This window comes from Danio rerio, chromosome 9, assembly GCF_052040795.2.
Source record: "Danio rerio strain M-AB ecotype USA chromosome 9, GRCz13ab, whole genome shotgun sequence".
Lineage (NCBI taxonomy): Eukaryota > Metazoa > Chordata > Actinopteri > Cypriniformes > Danionidae > Danio > Danio rerio.
Genome location: NC_141029.1, coordinates 42,535,796 through 42,557,979, shown reverse-complemented (window position 1 = coordinate 42,557,979; position 22,184 = coordinate 42,535,796). Strand labels below are relative to the sequence as shown.

Here is a 22,184-nt window from a genome sequence, read left to right as displayed (position 1 = left end):
TGGACATTATTTCAGTTAAGTTCTTTGCCTTTCATATAAGCCACTTCTAATACCAAATGATCAACCAGATGTCAAGTTATTATTCGTTGTTCTTAAAACTTGGGTAGGCCACACGACTTTTTTCAAGTAGAGTAATATGGTATATCATCAAGCTATTTTACCTGTGCATTTGTTTAATATTGATCATGAGAATGTTTATGAAGCAATCAGAATCAGGCATCCAACAGCCACAGAGAGTATGAAATAAAACATAATACTTAAGGCCTTTATCCACTTTTACTAATAAGAAAATCATAAAACAAATATTGTACATTGTATTGTTTTTTGTGAAAGAAAGAAAAAAGTAATTCAGGTTTGAAATGAAAAAAGGCTGAGTAAATCACATCAGAATGTTAAATGTGTTTGGCTGAAGTAACACTTGAGTAAAATTGATATAAAGTCCAACAGTGTCTAAAATGAAGTAAAGGCAGCACCCCGTAACGATGATGTTACCCTTCTATAACAAGGGCAGAGTGGGAATCGACTTAACAATCTATGAATATCATCAGTCATATTCTGGCCACCAGCAGCATTGGTGTAGAAGCTGCTGAGACTTTGAAATGGCTTTTGCGGTTTGGCCCATTAACTTGTATTAGAGGATCCAGAGGAAACGGCTGGTAAATTTTGATTTCCTGAGGGAAGCGTGTGGTAAAATTTCAGCCCAATTGTATGATCTGTAGGTGCGCGTAACCCCTGTTAGATGAAGAGTCCTTTATGGTTTCTTACAGGTTTATGAGAAGCTATTTAAATTCATAGAACGTCTACTTGGATCCTTTGATGTATGAATCCAATTAGTTAAATGAATGCAGAAACCGTGACATGCGCTGTGCTGGGTCAAATGTCAACAGGCATTTAATCAAAACATTATTCAAAGTGACTCATTATAATGTCAAGACCACACCGGTTAATGTGTTAGAACAACTTGTTAAGCCTTTTTTGGGGACAATTATTGCTTTGTTAATCAAAAATAAATTGCAGGAAAGTCATGACTGAACTGTAAGTACTTAAAAAAAAAGGGTTCCCGGTTTGAGAATTTGTTTGAGATTGTTCTGATCAGAAATAGCAAAAAAAAAAAAAAAAAAAGTACAAGAATATTTTCCCACAAAAATATTTTCTCGCCTTTTTGTTTTATTTTATGTTTAGTTTTTTGTTTTGATTAGTTTTGTTTTTGATTAGTTTTTTGTTTGTTGTGTTTTGTTTTATGTTTTGTTTTGTTTTGTTTCATGTTTTGTTTTGCTTTATGTTTTATGTTTTGTTTTGTGTTTTATTTTGTTTTTTTTTGTTTTGGTTCATGTTTTGTTTTGTTTCATGTTTTGTTTTGTTTTGGTCCATGTTTTGTTTTTATGTTGTTGTTTTATGTTTTGTTTTGTTTTGTTTCATGTTGTATTTCGTATTTTTTGTTTCATGTTTTGTTTTGTTTTCATGATTTTTGTTTTGTGTTTTATTTTGTGCTTTGTTTTATTTTGTTTTTTGTTTCATGTTTTTGTTTCTGATTTGTTTTTTGTTTGTTTCATGTTTTGTTTTGTTTTGTTTTAGGATTTTTTTTATTTTTTTTTATTTTGTGTTTTGTTTTATATTGTGTTTTTAGTTTCATGTTTTTGTTCCTGATTTGTATTTTGTTGTTTTGTTTTGTTTTTTGGAAATTTTACTTTTTATATTAAAATATAATAGAATTTTTACAATATATTAAGCATATATCTATCATTAATAGTAATATTAATTAATCATATTATTAATATAATCATTATTATTATTATTATTATTACTAAAAATAAGGAACTAATTATTTCTATTTGACTATTTGACCAACAAGCTTAAAGCTTCTCCTTTCTTGATAACAGCTGTTTTGCAAGTGCTTCGAATTAAAAACTTGGAAAACGTTCGTCAAATTTTCTATTTGGAAATTTTTCTTTTCCAAATCCAACTCTCACCAGATGTGGAGACGAAGAACATACAGTATGTGCATATATTTGTTGTAACATCATCTCTTGCTTTTTTCCTTTTAGGTTGTGAACTATCTGTTGAAAAAATTGCAGCTGAATTACCACAGAAACAACACAAGCGAGAGCTACAGTTGCGGAACCCGCCGGAAACTCTCGACAGCCTTAGCCCTCATCGGAAACCCTCAGATCCTTCTCCTGGTGAGCCAAAAACACACATGATCACCATCATCTTCACGCTAAGCTGAAACTATCCACTCTTTAGTAAATCACACAGCAGCTCTATAAATCACCATACTGGAGTGTTTGCTCTGAGGGCTTTGAATGGGTAAATATTGCACACTCGTTGCAAACACCTCTGAAATGCGTTGGTGTGCTGTTTGGCCAACATCTTGTAGCACATCACTTATTCTGACTTGAAATGTGGGCATGATTGCGTTTACCTGGAGAGTGTGTGTGTGTGGGTTTTTTGCATTGGATATTTTTTTTTTGTAAGCTCTCTGGAACATCCCACATGTTTCTCACATGTCTCTTCTGTAACCTCCCAGGATGAGCCCAGCTCTGGAATGGACCCACGATCCAAACGGCATCTCTGGAAGATCATCTCTGAACAAGTGATGGGCAAATGCGCGGTGGTGCTGACATCACACAGGTAACACATGCTCATGACACACACTAGTACACTGTAAAAAATTATATTATGAATTAATGTGTTTTAAAATCATTGTAACTTATAAAATTAAGTCAGAACATGATTAACTTAGTTTTATAAGTTACGCAAGCAGTTTAGATTAGGTTAACATAATATAAGTTCAATGGACTCATAAGGTTAATTTGATTCAGCTTAAAAATTTAAGGCAACCCATTTTTTTACAGTGTACATATACACAACTACTTATTTAAAATGAGCTGCAACAACTTAATTCTTGATTTTTTTTTTGTGGGGACAACTTAATTGTTTTATTTTTAGTCCACTTAAATTTGCAAAAACTGATAAATGAACTTAATTCCTTCATGTTTTATCAAATCGATTGTATGGAATTATGTCTTTTTTACAGTGTAGTTATAAACATGTACTGTATTTCAAGCAAAAAAATAAATAATAGTAATAATAATAATAATAATAATAATAAATAAGAAGAAGAATAATAAATATGAAAAAACAACAAAAACAACAATAATAGAAATAATAGTAGTAAAAGGCACTTTTTTAAACAAGTTATGTTAAGGATATTTTTTATTTATTTATTGGCCTTAAGTTTGCAATTATATCTATCAGTTTTATGGAGATTTTTGTCTCATAAGCGAACAATTGTTAATATACAGTATAGTCATTTGAATAAATTCATAGCAATGCTAGGCAATCATTAATGACTTTCTCAGAGATAGGTTGCAGCTGGAAGGGCATCTGCTGTGTAAAAACATTTAGTGGATAAGTTGGCGGTTCATTCCGCTGTGGCGACCCCTAATCAATAAAGAGACTTGGCCGAAAAGAAAATTAATGAATAAATTAAAAACAATGGCAACAACAACAGCAATAAAAATATAATAAAAATAATAATAATAATAATAATAATAATAATAATAATAATAATAATAATAATAATGTATATGACGCAGTGGCGCAGTAGTAGTGCTGTCGCCTCACAGCAAAAAAGTCGCTGGTTCAAGCCTCGGCTGGGTTAGTTGTTGTTTTTGTGTGGAGTTTGCATGTTCTCCCTGTGTTCGTGTGGGTTTCTTCCGGGTGCTCCGGTTTCCCTCACAGTCCAAAGACATGCCGTACAGGTGAATTGGGTAGGCTAAATTCCGTAGTGTATGAGTGTGAATGAGTGTGTATAAATGTTACCCAAAGATTGGTTGTGGCTGGAGGGGCATCCGCTGCGTGAAACATGTGCTGGTTGGCGGTTCATTCCACTGTGGCGACCCCAAATTAATAAAGGGACTAAGCTGAAAAGACAATGAATGAATGAATTATAGTAATAATAAAAGAAATGTTTAAGCATGGTACTATAAGGACAATTAATTATTTATTAGCCTTAAGAATGTAATTATATTAAGACAAATTTTGCTCTTGATATGCGAGTATATAGAATTTCACAGCAGTTTTATAGCTAATTTTGTCTAATAAGTAATAATTATGTAATTATTATATATTAATTGCCCATAAAATAGTCCTTAGTATCAATTCAATTCATAGCAATGACAGTTGAACATTTTTTAGAAAGAAAAAATAATGTAGTAAATATTTCTTGTAAAGATGACGAGCTACATATAATATCAAAATAAAGTGGAGAATTTTATAGAAATCTAGGAAAATTAAATGCACAAAAATTTACAAATGTTGCTCTTTAGTTTTACAATATATACTGAATATTTGTTTACTCATAATAATATGTGTGTTTGTATGCATGTTAATATATGTATAATATGTGTAATAATATGAAAAATATATATTAATTAATATATTAAAGCAAATATGTATTACTATATGACACTAATATGTTAATATATGAAAATTATCTTATGAAAGTCTATTTATTCCTATATAAAAATATTCTTAACAATTAGCTATGATGAATTATTTACAGAATATGTTTCTAAATAATACATTTGTTTAGTTGAAAAAATAAATATTCCCAAAAGCAAAACTACTTAGTGTGCATGATTATAACATATTATATCCTAATTAAAATATATACACAAATGAATGTTAATAATTTAACTTAACATTATGGATGAAAAAGTTTCAGCTTCATATCAGAAGTCGATTTGCTATAATGCCATAAGTTATTAAAACACTGAGATCCTTACAAACCATATATATTTTAAGCTATATTTTCCAGCGGCCCCCCTGGAGCTCCATCAGTCCCTAGTTTGAAAACTATGCCAACATTTCTGTTTTTCAGTGTTGCCTCGCCGACTGTATTTTACCTTTATAGAAGTCTTCTGGATTCAGTTGTCAGTGAAAACTAGATAAAAAAACTATTTAAGACACACTGTTTCCTCCACTAAGCATTGCAGAAACTTTAAACACATTTAAAAAAAGCCTGAAGACAGTGATATATTATACACTACCATACCATGCATCTCCTGCGAACATTGAGCATGGCATATTTCCACTGAAAGTTTTCGCCAGCTGTGGTTTGAGAGAGTATTTGTGTCCGCAGTATGGAGGAGTGTGAGGCTCTTTGCACTCGTCTGGCCATAATGGTGAAAGGACAGTTCAGATGCCTGGGTTCCCTACAGCACATCAAGAACAGGTCAGCGCTTTATCTCTCTCCGTGTCCTCTGTTTCCAACTAGCAATTATTTCCCCTTTGCTTTCCTCACGTCTCCTTTTGTTTCCCACTATTATTGCTGCTGCAGAGCTTGATATCTCCTGCAGACACTTCATAATTCAGTCGGCACTGATAAAATAATCTTGTGTTGGTCTGACAGGTTCGGCAGCGGGTTCACGGTGAAGATGTATTTAACCGGAGCCTCCTATGATGTAGATATGATCAGTAACTTCATGCAGCAGAACTTCCCCGGCACGTGCCTGAAGGTGACAAAAACAAAGCACATCTTAAATACTTTAGATTTTTATATGAGAATGTTCAGTTTAACTCATGTGAAACTACACACACACACACACACACACACACACATATATATTTTATATATGTATATATATATATATATATATATATATATATATATATATATATATATATATATATATACAGTTGAAGTCAGAATTATTAGCCCCTCTGTTTAGTTTTTGAAGATTTTTTAAAGATGATTTTTTCAACACATTTCTAAACATAATAGTTTTAATAACTCATCTCTAATAACTGATTTATTTTATCTTTGCCATGATGACAGTAAATAATATTTGATCAGATATATTTCAAGACACTTCTATAAAGCTTAAAGTGACATTTAAAGGCTTAACTAGGTTAATTAGGTTAAATAGGCAGGTTAGGGTAATTAGGCAAGTTATTGTACAACGATGGTTTGATTTGTTCTGTAGACTATCGAAAAAATAGATAGCTTAAAGGGGCTAATAATTTTGACCTTTAAAATGCCAATCCCTGGTCTATAAATTTACTTATTTACATGTAAATATATATTATTTCTATATACATTCTTCGATAACACATTTTTACATATTCAATAGTTTGCAAATGTTTAGATAATTTATGCAAAATACAGTTAAGGTTTATATTGTACAGTAATTTTAAAGTAATTTAATATTAAAAGTAAAGTAATATATACTGCTTTTTAGTAGATATATTATTTGCAAGACATTACTTAACAAAAAAAATAATCTAATTGGATTTACATTGTAAAATATAAATAAATAAAAGTTATAAAGTTCTTATTTTTTATTTGATGTGTTAAGTTTGTACTTACTATACTCTCAAAATCATTCCACAAACATCTGCAAATTTATTAATTTATTAAGTTAGTTAGATAGTTATTTACGTTTTATTTTATATTTATGTATGTACAGATGTATTTATGTAAGTCAGAATGATTATTTTCTCTTTTTCTAATATTTCTCAAATGATGTTTAACAGAGCAAAATTGAAAGCAAATTTTCACAGCATGTCTGATAATAGTTTTTCTTCTGTAGAAAGTCTTATTTGTTTTATTTCGGCTAGAATAAAAGCAGTTGTTATTTAAAAAAATAAAACATTTTAAGGTCAAAAGTATTAGCCCCTTTATGCTATATTGTTTTCAATAGTTTACAGAACAAACCATTGTTATACAATAACTTACCTAATTACCCTAACCTGCCTAGTTAACCTAATGAACCTAGTTAAGCCATAAATGTCACTTTAAGCTGCATAGAAGTGTCTTGAAACATATCTAGTCAATTATTATTTACTGTCATCATGGCAAAAATAAAATAAATCAGTTATTAGAAATGAGTTATTAACACTATTATGTTTACAAATGTGCTGAAAAAAAATTGTTAAACAGAAATTGGGGGGAAAAATAAACAAGGGGGCTAATAATTCTGACTTCAACTAATATTATTTATTTGTTTTGTATTAAAAATTCTGCGCAGTAATAGCAAAGTAATTGTAATAAAAATTCAGATTTGGTCTGGCCTAATTAGTTATCAAAAGGGTTATATTTTAAAATGTATTTAAAATATCTCTCTATTAAACTGTGTGATTCATATCTCACAAAGGCTAATAATTTTGACTTTTTACTTTTGCTTTTGTTTTCTCTGGCATTTTATTTTCTCTATTTAAATAAAATGATCACTTTCATTTATGGATCCAGGTTATCATTTATATATTTTGGGCTGATTTTTGAATGAGAGATGAGCTTTCTTCAAAAGCGACCTGTAAAAGTTTCAGAACTCCAAACTTTCTCTGCAGTGAAAGTGAATATTCATGAATATTTATTGAAACTAAACTGCAGACTCAGCCTTTTCTGAACTTCTTCAACTTTATTACATCAGATGAATACATTTAAACATAGTGCAGCCTGAATACAGTTCTAAAACAGCTGGAAAACCTTTTAATACTGTTCTTCTGCAGTTTTGATTTTGATTCATTTACTCAGCCTTTATTTTGTAATCATTTGTGTGTTTTAATAGTGACTTCAACTTAAAGTGAAAATTCATTTTACACAAATCTTTTTTTTTGAATCTTTGTCGTCAATTTCAGCTGTAGGAGCAACAATTAATAACTTGACTTCTAGTTGATCATTTAAAAAAGTGGCACAGTGTAGAAAGCAAAGAAGGTCAAAGTGCTCCAGGATTGACCAGCCCAGTCACCAGACTTGAACATTATTGAGCATGTCTGGGGTAAGATGGTGGAGGAGGCGTTGAAAATGAATCTTGATGAACTCTTCCAGATGACTTTATTAATATGTTATTTAAGTCATTGCAGACATGTATGGACCAAGCTCATTGAAGTCATACACAATATTATTTCTTTTTCCACTGCAGCATGCGTTATATTCTATACTGTACATTATTTCTGTTAGGTGTCAAGACTTTTGTCTCAGCAAAGTCAGACCTTACTGTCCTAATTAAATCATTAAAAATCAAGGCATGATCATATTTTATTTTGATAAAATAAGCGTAATCTAGAGGCCTTTGCCTTTCATATAAGCCACTTCTGATATCAAATGATCAACTAGAAGTCAAGTTGACAAATCAAGGCAACAAGACTTTTGCCAGGAAGTGTAGTGTAAATACAAATAGTAAAAGAAGGTGTTTTTATAAAAGTCTTGAAAATGTAAGAGCTTTTTGGGCCAGAGTAACGGTGAAAGTGCTAATAAAAATCACTAAAATTGTTTTGTTGTTTTAAGGAAACACTCACTAAATAACATTATTAGTGATCCTCAGGGAGAGTTAAATGTATGCTGTAACTCCTTGTTTTTTATTTTGCTGTCTAATTTACATGATCCATTTTCTTTCCATAAAGGATAATCATTCCAATATGGTGGAGTATCATGTGCCTGTTGCTCCTGGTGGTGTGGCTTCAATCTTCAGCCTGTTAGAGTCCAACAAGACAGTTCTGCAAATCAAACACTTTTCAGTCAGCCAGACCACGCTGGATGAGGTAAGATACATAAGCTGTCTAGCAGAAAGAGTTTTTTTTGGTCAATATTTATTATTGATTTATCCTCATGCTGTTTTTCTGTGCAACGCAAAGAGAGATTGTTTTTTTTTTATAAAGATCTACAGCCTTGTTCAGCCATAAAAGAAATATAATAGAATAGAAGTACAGTCCTATATTTAGTGTCTTGAAGACATTTAAATGCTGAAGCTTATTTCTGCCATATAAAAAAATGCAATATGTTACATTTTATTTTTTCTATTTTAGGTTTGCTTTTCTCAGATTTGAATTCTAAACTGATAAATTTGAGTTCATTTGATTCATTTCTCAAATAAAATCATTTAAACTTGATGTTTCAAGAAATAAAGATGAAATTCTGAGATAAGGTTGTGAGCTGTGAACTCTGAGGGAAAGAAATCAGTATTTTGAAATGTAAACAGAATTCGTTGAAAAAAACGTTTCAACTGCGAGATGTAACCTTAAAATGTTGAGAAATAAACATAATTGCAGGTTATATTTTAATAATACTCCAATGATACATTATTTATTGCTTAATTAATGAAATAAATATATGTCTATTTATTAATTTATAAATATTATTGCTTGTTTTTTATTATTAATATAATTTTTAAATTATTTTATTTATTCTATTTATGTGCAAAATTAACTAGATGTTTAAAAAAATTGGTTGGCAACAAGATATTTAAATTTTTAATTGAAGTAAATTTTGTGTCAATGAATGTATGAATTGCGAAACGGACACTGTATTTTATTTACTTTAATGATTTATACGTTAATAGGTTATTGTATTGCATCAATTTTATATATATATATATTTTTATATTTCCCAAATGATGTTTAACAGAGCAAGGAAATTCTCACAGTATGTCTGATAATATTTTTTCCTCTGGAGAAACTCTTATTTCTTTTATTTCCGCTAGAATAAAAGCAGTTTTTATTTTTTAAAAACCATTTTAAGGTCAAAATTTGTTAGCGCCTTTAAAGCTATATTTTTTTCAATAGTCTACAGAACAAACCATTGTTATACAATAACTTGCCTAATTACCCTAACATGCCTGGTTAACCTAATTAACCTAGTTAAGCCTTTAAATGTCACTTTAAGCTGTATAGAAGTGAAAAATATCTAGTCAAATATTATTTACTGTCATCATGGCAAAGATAAAATAAATCAGTTATTAGAAATGAGTTATTAACACTATTATGTTTAGAAATGTGTTGAAAAAAAAATCTGCTCTTTGTTAAACAGAAACTGAGGAAAAAATAAACAAGGGGGGCTAATAATTCTGACTTCAGTTAAATTCAATTTGTTTATTGTCATGTGCACTGCAATGACACATGTTTCCCTGTACAATGAAATTCTTACTTTGCCGTCCACAGTGAAGTCATACACATAACATACACAATATACACAGAAGTAACGGAAGTATGACTATGAAATGTAAATATATAAATATCTATGAATGTAAACAATATATAATACTGATCGTGGAGTAATGTAAACAGATGTTAACAATGTACAGTGGTTCTTAAAATTGTGCTTATTATGCAAAAAGTGCCTAGTGCAATTGGCTTATGTGCAAACAACAGTATAATGGCTGGAGCAGATTGACTGCAATTGTATGCATCAATAGTGCAAACTGGGATGGAGAATATAGGGTGCAACTGTATGTATATATATATATATATATATATATATATATATATATATATATATATATACATATACATATATACACACACACACATATATATATATATATATATATATATATATATATATATATATATATATATATATATATATATATATATATATATATATATATATATATATATATATATAATTGCAAGAACATTGGTTGTTATACACATTTACATTTAGTCATTTATAGTCATTAAAAGCATAGATGCTTTTGTCCAGAGTGACTTACAACTGAGGAGGCATTCAGTGATTCAACAAAAAAAGCCAATACACACAAGAAGTGCTAACTAGACAAAGAAGTGCTATAGTTATACACTATATAACGGCCAAATGTTTGTTTGTGAAGATGGCAGAAATTAATATATAGAAATAAAGAAATGAACAGAAGCTCTGAAATGAAACAATTGTCTGCATTTGTCTTTTTAGGTGTTCATTAACTTTGCGACGGCAAAAGTGGACACAGATGGACTTGAGGCCACTGAAGGATCCGACATCGACAGCCTAGACTCCTTCAACACTTAAGACTGATGCCCGACACTTGCACATTATGACAATTAGCGAAGAAAAGAAAATCAGTTATAGCTTATATATTAATTTAATGTTGTGATTTTAATGAAAGATATATGTATTGTATTGAACAATGAAGTCGCCAAATACCTTGTGGATTTTAATTGAAGATTATTATTATTATTATTATGAGGAATTATGTGTAAATGACTCTCTTTCTGCTCTTATACTGATCAGCATTAAAGGGACCATTTAATGGAAGTGGTGGGGTTAAGTATGCAGAAAGTCTACTCTAGTTTACATAGTTTACATGCAAATCCATTAGCCGATCATTTGTCCTCAAACTAATCCACTGCTGCTTCTTCTCCAACAAAATGAAGGCATTTATTTAGTAAATTATTTGACGTTTTATTAGCTCTACTACTAGATATATAGGTACTGTAATGGAAATCTGAATAATTGACACGAACAACCAACAATGTGTTACTGGTTGCAGAATGAAATATGTATGCGAGAAGTCCGTACTCTTAAACTGCCGGCCTGCATCCATGTCTGGGGTTGATATAAATCACAAAGACCTTTTTGGCTCGGAGATATAAATGATTCTTCAATGTCTGCACATCTTCGCTCTCATTAATATTTCCTCTGAAGGCACATCTCTTGTGCAAGAATGTACTGAATATTTCATCGGCCCTTTCTCTGTCTGCTTCAAGGCACGGTTCCTCTTTTAAAAAATGCACCAAGCTTATTTTTACATTAAAGCTATTTTTCACATGCAGTTGTTGAGCGTTTGTCTTATTGAATATGGACAATTGGTTCTTTGTGTCATGAGTCGAGGTATGGCGTTGCTTTGCATGGTGTATTGAGTGCTGTGGGAGGGATGAGGTATCCAGTTTTGCTATGAACTGAATTTTAGGCAAGCTTTCTCTTCCCTCTTTACATATGATGGGGGCTCGGGTAAAGATCTCTTTTAGGTCAATCATCATTGGTGAACTTGTTGTCTTGTTTCTAGCCCAAATATCTGAGAGTTTTTAGATCAAGAAGCTTTTTCTAGACAAGAAAAAATGTATTGTATTCGGATAAACTGACTTACAGGGCCATTTGTATTGAAGTTGATGTTTAGCCGCACCATATTGGTGTTTCATAACATCTAGTTTTTTTAGGGTGGGTTTGTAGATGCTCAACCCTCAATCTGGAGGACCAAGACATACACACATACACTACGGACAATTTAGCTTACCTAATTCACCTAAAGCGCATGTCTTTGGACTGTGTGGGAAACCGGAGCACCGGTAGGAAACTCAAGCGAACATCAGGAATACAAGCAAACTCCACACAGAATCGGCAACTGACCCAGCCGAGACTCGAACCAGCAGCCTTCTAGCTGTAAGGTGACAGCGCTATCCAATGCGCCATCGTGGATTCATGGACTTCGTCAGACCAGGATAAATCCAGCAAGTGTTATTATACCACAAGCAACAGCAATGGGAAATTAATGCTTCACAACATTGTCCAGAGACAACACAGACCTTAAAATGGAGACTTTCTCCTATCTCTTACTCATGAAAACAAGTGTCATAAGACTATAACAATATGGAAAAAATAAATATTAATAAAGCAGTAATTCTATGAAAATATTAAAAATAAAATATTAAAAACATAATAAAATGACAAATAATCAATAATAATCATATTATTAACCATCATGAGCAATAAAATGATATAATGATAATTATATAAATGACTAAAAATCATGATAAAATAAAATGATTAAATGAAGAATAAATAAATATAAACAAATAAAAATAAAACACAACACAGATAAATGGTTGCTTTTTTAAAACAACACACACTTAAGTTTGCTACAAGGTTTCCCAGATCCTTAGTTAGATTCTTCACTATACTATACTATACTATACTATACTATACTATACTATACTATACTATACTATACTATACTATACTGTACTGTACTGTACTGTACTGTACTGTTCTATAATATACTGTACTATACTATACTGTACTATACTATACTGTACTGTACTATACTATACTATACTATACTATACTATACTATACCATACTATAGCATATTATGCAAATGTTGGTCGAACAACCAAGGTAATGGCAGGTCATAACAAAACAACTTATAAACCACAAAGTCTAAATTATATTTATAATTATTTTTCTTTACTAACTGTCATATTTATATTACCATGTCGAGTAAAATCACATTTAAATTAAAAGTAAAAAAGGTTTCATGTCAGACCATTTCAAACCCAGTTGCACTGCAAGTAAATTCATTTATTTAGTTTTCGAGTATATTAAAAAATCTAAATGCTTATTAAATGTTACACATTTTTCCTTTTTTTGTGGTTAGAAATGAATATATATAAATGTATATTTTTTTGAGCGATAATGGCTAGTCAAAGCAATGTAATTAAATCCATTATCTTGAGATTAACACCAGTAATTTTATTCTTATAAATAAATACAGTTTTATAATCAAATATACTGTCTTGCCAACATTTAAAAACGGGTTAAAGACATAGCTATACGAGATGAAAGGAGGGCCTTTATTTGCTTGCTTCTCAACTTCATAATTAAAGCCTAGTCGGCCAATCAGAGCGTAAATTCGCTAAACCTCGCCGCTTCTCTTCCTGCTTTGTTGGCGCGATATATAAACTACTTATGTTTACAGTCCTGTCATATGGGTCGCATTGTGCTGATGTGCTACAACAAACAACATCGGGAAAACTTGACATACTGTACGGTGAAAAGTTTACACTGCTGCAATATCTTCTGCTGTACGCACGATGGTAAGTTTTAGTCCTTTTTTTACAGTGGTTTTAGTTTCAAAATGAAAGCAACTCTTGTTTACATCCAACATTCTTTTCTAACGTAACTTTCGGCCAAGTTCATTAAGATAACGTTACTGATCTGCAGACCTCTCATAAGAGACTCGATTTGTGACTGTATATATTACTTTAAAACGCAAATGTTAATAGTTAGCATACCATGTTATACGTTTATTGTTCTATTTATTTAAGAATGTGATTGATTACATATTACAGTATGTAAAGTTATAGCAACGTTATGTATATCACATTATATTAAGCATACAAACGGATTACGAAAAGCTATAACTGTGTGTGCGTATGCGTGAGTGAGTGTGTGTGTGTGTGTGTGTGTGTGTGTGTGTGTGTGTGTGTGTGTGTGTGTGTGTGTGTGTGTTTCCTAATCATCGATGTATGAAGAAAGACCTCTATTGTAAATCCACTGTCATGTTTCAGTTTTCAGAAATGTGTCACATTTATCTCATGATTTCATAACGGACACATGGCAGTGTAGTTACAATAGTTTAACTTAATTTAATCTACTTAATTTAGTGAGTATGCCATGATTTTCAACATGTGGTTGGATATATTACAGCAGTGGTTCCCAACCTGGGGTCCGCGCCCCCCTAAGGGGGGCGCCAGAGTTCACAGGGGGGTCGCGGGAGAGGATAAGTATTGAGGTAGAAAAAGGCATAAAAATGGTCCACTATTATAAAGGGCTTTGCAATTAATCGAAAATCCGATTTAGATTTCGGTTTCAAACGATTATAAAAAAGCATTAATCGAAATAAATGATTATTGCATCATATTTCGCCACAGTTGTACACGTGTTGCTCTTAAAAGCGCGAAAGAGCTTATGTGTGTGTGCAGCACGATCACGCAGTCAGAAGCATGTGGCCGGTCAGCATTCACTCTCATTCACACACTGAGACGAGCAGAGGAGCGCAGACATCTAAAGTCATCTTAACGTGAACGCTTTAATGGTCAAATAGGTGTCAAAACGCGGTGTTTAGTGATTATTTACATTAACCCTCATTTGTGTAATAAACAAACGAGTTGCGGATCAAAAGACGTGAAAGAGAAACCATTAAAGATACAGCGCGCTATAATCCTTCTGCCGCCTGTTTTTATCATTATTAAACAAACATAACGAGAAAACCCTCGCTGCTCTTGACTGAAGGAATGCTGAAGCTAAAGTGTTTTTCTTACAGTGAAGATGCTTAAAGCACAGTTTGTTTCATATTTTTATTTTATTCTATTGTATTTATTTCTCCTTCCTTTGCAGGGTGGAAAATAACGTATGTATACAGTTGAAGTCAGAATTATTAGCCCTCTTGAATATAAGCAAACCTTTTCCTGCCCAATTTCTGTTTCATGGAAAGAATATTTTATTAACTTATTTCTGAACATAATAGTTTTGATATCTCATTTCTAATTACTGATTTCTTTTTGTCTTTGCTATAATGACAGCACATAATATTTTACTAGATATTTTTCAAAATACAAGCATTCAGATTAAAGTGCAGTTCAAAGGCTTAATTAGAGTAATTAGGCAAGTCTTTGCATGACAGTAGTTTATTCTGCAGACAATCAAAAATAAATATTGCTTAAGGGGGCTAATAATATTGACCTTAAATTGGTTTCAAAATATTTAAACCTGTCTTTATTCTAGCTAAAATAAAACAAATAGAAGAAAAATATTATAGGAAATACTGTTAAAATTCCTTGCTCTGTTAAACATAATTTGGGAAATATTTATAAAAAAAAAAAAAAAATCTCAGGAGCGCTAATAATTTTGACTTTAACTGGCAATGGTTTTGAATAATCGTGATTACAACTATGACCAAAATAATCGTGATTATGATTTTTCCCAAAATCGAGCAGCCCAAAAAATAAAAAATAATCTAAACACATGCTTAAAATTCCAACATAATAGTGAAAATAATTAAAATAAATAACTCTAAATAATTATTTAAATTTTGCTCACTCGGGCAATCTGCTTGTCAACGTGTCGTAAAGGCAAAATCAAAACAAAAATGGCAGACAAACGTAAATGCAGTGATTCTTCAGAGGCGAAGAAAAAGATTAGACAGTATGACAAAGCCTACCTAAATTTTGGTTTTATTGAAGGCCAAGACAAGTTAAAACTGATTAATTAATATTTTCTATACATATTACTATATATTAATATTACACAAACACACACACACACACACACACACACACACACATATATATATACATATATATATATATATATATATATATATATATATATATATATATATATATATATATATATATATATATATATATATATATATATATATATACACAGTACATATGTGTGTGCGTGCATGCGTGTGTATTTATATGGTGGGGGGGCTCCAGTGTTTGTATATGTTTATAGGGGGGGCCCCAAAGAAAAAGGTTGGGAACCACTGTATTACAGCATATTTTTAGTGTTTACTGGTATTACTTTTTTATGGGTACCATTGTGATTCTCATGATGATTCTTAGTGTCACTGGTTTTATTGCTTTTTTTTCCCATTTATAAAAAAAAATGCACGTTAATAAAAAAAAGTATCAAGATGTGTAATAATTTAAAAGATAATTGTTTGTACATCCGTTAAATTCTGCTACACTTAAAATTAGCGATTTAAATGGATTGCATCATTACTTTATACATATTTTTCAAATATTTTTGTTGTTATATTAAATATATGGTTGCGGTAGAGAAAGTAATTGAAAAGATCGACCCAGAAAAATTAGATTGATTAGGTTCTGAATGTTGATTTCGATTACTTTCGATTAATTGGCCAGCCCTAGCAAATGTATTTTTACACATAAATAGTTTACTATATGCGACAAACAAAACAAAATGTAATTTTTAATAATAATTGTATTTATTATGACACTATTATACATTGTTTCTTTTTAATGGGTTGAATTAATAAAAAAAGGTTGTTAAAAAAGGACTGGAAAAAAAAAAAATACTTTTTTGTTATTCAGGAGCAATGTGCAGCCACTGACAGATAAATCTGCTTTTCTCTCCCTTTAAGTTCAAAGCAAATTTGAATGCCAAAGTATTTAGATATGAGTATAAAACAGCCTATGTAATATATTAACATCATCAAATTAATAAAATAAACAGCAAATGATAAATAAATGACAGAAAAGTTAATAAAAACAGACAAGATCTCAAAAAAATTCATAATTGCAAGATTAAAACTAGTATATATATATATATATATATATATATTTTTTTTAAATAAAGCGAATGTGTTGAGTAACCACTAATGGTGTACATATATTTTGCAGCCAGTTTAGATGTCATTTTGTCCTCTTTGAGTATATAGTAATGTTTTTCGGAGTCGATTAGATTAAATAATCTATTATTTACTTTTTCTCTTGGTGGTGTGGCTGTGCGTGCACTGTCAGCTTTGAAACCAGGCGGAAAGTAGTGTTTAATAAAAGAGTAACGCAAAAACGCATACAAGCTTTAAAAAGTGAAAGCAAAAGTTAAATTCCGGACATTTTAGAAGATTTAGAAATCCAGCCCGGACTAATTTTTTAAGTCCGAAAAATGCTGGTAAACGAGAGACGATTTTCCAGGACTTAATCGATTGCGGATGTTTGGTTATATTAAGTGGATACAAAAAGTGTAAAAGGATGTTGATATTAGTAAAATAAATGTGTCACTAAATATACTTGGGCAGCCGATAATATCTGGGTGGCCCTTCCATGTAAAGTCCATGTGTGGGAGGCCCTGATATTATAAAACATAATGAGTTTTGCGTTGCTCGTTTAAACAATGAGTTTTTATGAGTGTAATGATTTTAAAAGTACCCAGGTACTAATAATAAAATAATAGCAGCACGATCTTCAGAAAAGTCCATGAAAACAGTTACAATATAAACTGCTTAACAAACACATTAAACTGACAGTCATTATTTTACTGCATCATTGCAGATCACAGAAACGTCTTATTATTGTTATTATTTTTTTAATTGATGCTTTTGTATGCCAGCGTTGCCTCAATCCAGGATTTCAGAGAAGACATTTGTAGTGCTGTAAATAATTACTATGCAAGTATTATTAATTCTAGCAGCCAGTTTGCTTCAATATACAGGTTACATCTCATGTTTTGTGCTCTTATTTCACATAATCATGTTTTCAGTTTGGCAGGGCACTTTTCACTTCTCAAACTTGGATTCACCTTCCCATAATACTCTTTTCTAGACATTTACCACCATCAAGCATTTAAGGTATCCTTTCTACCCCCCCTCCTCTTCACATCCACCAGTTTCAGAAGAGGTTTTACGCTTGAAACTCTTGTTAAAAGGCCAGCGTCTTGCAGATGAAACCGCTGTTTGGTGTGTTTTTTTGTTGATTGAAGCTGCCAGTCGGGTGTCAGTGAAGCTCTGTTTCTCAGGCTGGAGACTCTGCTTGTCTTCTGCAGTGTTCGTCCATTTCACTTTCTGTCCTGGTTAAATTCTGTTTTGCTTTCTTCTTTCCAGGGCAGTGATATGTGCGAGTCATTGCGATTAGGCTTTATCTCTCAAACGAACAATAGACTTTAGAGAAAGCGGTTTCTTCACAGCCTTTTTGAAGCCAGAATTTGACTTCAGAAATGCAAACGTGCTCAATACTCAAAAACAAAGGCACGGTGTTGCAGTTTCTACACTTCAGTAATGTAGCACAGCCCTTTTTCTGACTGCAGACAGATGATAGCAAAGGGTTCTTTAGTACTAAATTAAGACATTGTTATGATTTTTTTAAAATGGGGTATTGTTGTCTTTTATTGGCTGCTCAAAATAGAGCTTTTTATCAGGGATACATATTGAATTACAAAGCTGTTATTTCCAATAGTGAATGTAAAAGATACCTTATTAAAAGAAGTATTGGTTTTATGAATGAAAAACATCTTTTTATGGATGACATTTTATGTATACGACTAGTACTAGTCAAAAGTTGGCAAAAGTGAAGCATTTGAAAGATGTTTCTTATACTTAGAAAGCTGTTTTTTTTTTAAAGAAACAAGTAAAAACAGTAATATTGTGAAGTATTAGAATATGTGAAATATATATTATTATACAATTAATAATGTTTTGTTTGGGAACATTGATACAGCCATAATCTTCTTATGATACAAACACAGATTAAATATCTGATCATGTAAATGTTTGTACTAACAATACTGCACATTTTTATTTATTTAACAATAAGTTATAACAATAACTCTCGATTTCTGCTCCCCTGTGTAAAAGATATTTTTCAGCTCGAAACTGGATCACAAATTCACCAAGAAGCTGTGTGTGAAATTGAAACTTTAGACACTCAACCTTTAGCAGTTGATCAGTTAACAATATTTTTTCTTATGTTCCTGCTCTCAGTTGTTTCCACCATTTGGTGATGGTAAAAAGTAAATAACTGAAGTGACCTTTTATTGGTATTTTGCACTTCAAAAAATATATATTTTGTTTCTTCAATTAAGATATTTTTCAGGGTCTTAATATTTATTCTATAATTACTTTAAATGTATTCTTATGTAAAAGGTTCACATTTATGCAACCAGTAGTTAATAAATTGGTAGTTTATTTCCATACTTACTGTTGCTGACTTTTGTTCTCAGTTTGATCTTGCCGTTCTTACATTCGACTCAGCGAAATAGGTAAAAGTAAAGTATTCATGATTTGTGCAGATATCGGATTTATATCGGTATCGGTTCGTACTGAAGGCTGCAATATCGGTATTGTATCGGAAGATAAAATGTTGTATCGGGACATCCCTAATAGTAAGATTACAATGTGATAGAGTTGGGCGATGTCGACCATTTTGGCATCGTACGATGTCTAATGTAAAACATTGCGATGGACGATGGCATCGTCGTTGTAGGCGGCGTTGAATTAATCATTTATAAATAATTAATTAATTTAAAACAAATTCATGTTTGTAGCCTACCGTTTCAACTACCTGACCTGCATGGTCTTTGTTTTACCCATAAATCATAAATAAATAAAGATGTTACACACAAATGACACCTGTCAATCACTTTTTCCGTGAGACTCATGAGGCATGAATATGCAGAGTGATGTGTGTCTTTTTAATGACATCGAGAAACTTGGTTGGTAAAAAGGTGCACAACCAACAGGAACCAACCAACAGTATCTGAGATTTCGCTAAATATACTAAGTACAAGCGTGAAAGCGAAAGATTGAAGCTCTGTTCTGATGCTGTGGCACTATACCTGATAGGTTTAAAAGATGAAAAGAGTCGTTAGATAGAGATCAGATTAATTAAATATCATGAACAACTATAGTGAAATGCGATCCACCGGTACATCCCTAAAAAAACTGTCTGACGTGCACTGCTCTCTGACTGACTGCCCGCTGACTACTGGAGCTCAGATGCGCACATACGCTGCATTGCATGACAGAGTGTGTGTGGTCACGTGGTGTGTGTTTATAGTATAGTTAGCGATATAGTGTGGAAGGAGGGAAATGCTAGGTGAAATGCCAGTGTGGGCGTGGATTCGTTCTAAAATGCCAGACGTATTAGTGTAAACGAGGCCTAAGTGTGTATTTTTCGTGAGCGGGTTGCTGCTGTGACAGGGATGAGGCGGAGGATCATGATGCTGGCTCAGCATTGTGATGTCTATCGGCTATTGGCGATGGACGATGGCATTGTCTATCGACCCAGCCCTACAATGTGACAACTTTATTTTTCTGGCGTTTTAAATTTTGAAGTTTGATTTAATCATCTGTTCATTAAACATGAAGGTAATATTGGGTGAGGTATATTTTAGACACAAAAATAGTTCTGAAGAGCTAAAAATTAATCTCAGAGCAACACTAGTGTTTTGTTCCTGAATTAAAGGTGCAGTATGTAAGTTTGACTTCCAGTGTCGAGTATTGCACTATTTCTTACTATTTCTTTTAGCTGAAACTGACAATGATCACCTCAGGTGTACCTCCTATGATTTATTCAGTGTTAATATGCTAATAATGGGGTAGTTCACCTCAGATCTTGAAAATAAAATGAACCGTTTAAAATGGATCTTTAGTACTGTGATTCAGTGCAAGCTAGGGCTGTGCGATTTGGGAAAAATATCTAATTGTGTTTTTTTTTTTGACAGATATTACAATTTCGATTTGATTTGCGATTTAATTTTGTAGTCTATATATATATCTATATATATATATATATATATATATATATATATATATATATATATATATATCTATATATATATATATATATATATATATATATATATATCTATATATATATCTATATATATATATATATATATATATATATATATATATCTATATATATATATATATATATATATATATATATATATATATATATATATATATATATATATATAGATATAGATATATATATATATATAGATATAGATATATAGATATATATCTATATATATATATATAGATATAGATATATAGATATATATATATATATATAGAGATATATATATATATATATATATATATATAGATATAGATATATATATATATATCTATATATATATATATCTATATATATATATATATATATATATATATATATATATCTATATATATATATATATATATATATATATATATATATATCTATATATCTATATATATATATATAAATATATATATATATATATATATATATATATATATATATATATATATAGATCATGTAAATGCAAGCTTTTATTTTGGATGTGATTAATTCATGATTTATCTTTTGCACATTGCTGGTTCTGAATCTAAACGCATGTGGTGTGTCCTACAGGTCTCGTGCAGGATCTGGTGAAGTTAGTTCCTCAGTCCTGCTCCAGTGAAAGACTTTCATAATTCCAGACAGCAGAAACAGAGCAGAGTCTTTCTTCAAGCTGGAGTCCTTTCTGAACCTATCAGATTCCTCAAGTAAGAACAGACTGTCATATCATACAAATACTCTACACTACAAATAAATAGTGTATAATCTTATAGTTGTACTGATATTATGACAGTGTAATCCACTGAGCGTTCTGGACTTCTTTTTTTGAATTTTAAATGTCATCTTTTACCAAGACTCTTGGTACTTATGAAAAATACAATAAAACAGCAATAGTGACAATAATTTTACAGTTTAAACTAAATGTTTCTATTGCATTATTATTAAATTAACAAACTGTATAAATCTATAATAACACTTTTTTCCCTAATTTATACAAAGCTGAATTTTTTGTATTCTTACTTCATTGTTGAGTGTCACACGTTCCTTTTTTTTTTTGGTGCTAAAGATTTTAACATATTATTATATTCCTGAGCGTGTTGGACTGAGCACTATCGACGTCTTCATTTGATGTTCACTCTTTTTTCAACACACAAATCCCCAACTGAACTTTGATCCTGATAATGACTATAATTATGCGATGTAATTTTCCATAGTAGCTCTAGCTACTTTTTTCTTTTGTCTCAGACTGCAGTATTGGCTGCTCAGAATAGAACTATTCATCACTGATAAGTATTGAAATACAAAGCTATTTTTTCAGACTGTAAAAG

General features: G+C 31.1%; 2 protein-coding genes across 4 annotated transcripts in view; both read left to right on the top strand.

Moving 5' to 3' along the window:
- abca12 (ATP binding cassette subfamily A member 12) overlaps positions 1-11,552 on the top strand; it is a 161,131-nt gene extending 149,579 nt beyond the window's left edge. For both annotated transcript variants that reach the window (XM_087268247.1, XM_087268246.1), the window contains 6 exons: positions 2,046-2,180; positions 2,528-2,631; positions 5,147-5,239; positions 5,417-5,522; positions 8,410-8,547; positions 10,694-11,552. In XM_087268247.1, the coding sequence (XP_087124373.1) occupies positions 2,046-2,180; positions 2,528-2,631; positions 5,147-5,239; positions 5,417-5,522; positions 8,410-8,547; positions 10,694-10,789 (672 nt within the window). In that variant the 3' untranslated portion in view covers positions 10,790-11,552. The remainder of the gene's footprint in view (positions 1-2,045; positions 2,181-2,527; positions 2,632-5,146; positions 5,240-5,416; positions 5,523-8,409; positions 8,548-10,693) is intronic.
- Positions 11,553-13,434: 1,882 nt separating this feature from the next.
- bard1 (BRCA1 associated RING domain 1) overlaps positions 13,435-22,184 on the top strand; it is a 51,365-nt gene continuing 42,615 nt past the window's right edge. For both annotated transcript variants that reach the window (XR_015499749.1, XM_087268233.1), the window contains exons 1-2: positions 13,435-13,593; positions 21,430-21,563. The gene's annotated coding sequence lies outside the window, so the exon portion shown is untranslated. The remainder of the gene's footprint in view (positions 13,594-21,429; positions 21,564-22,184) is intronic.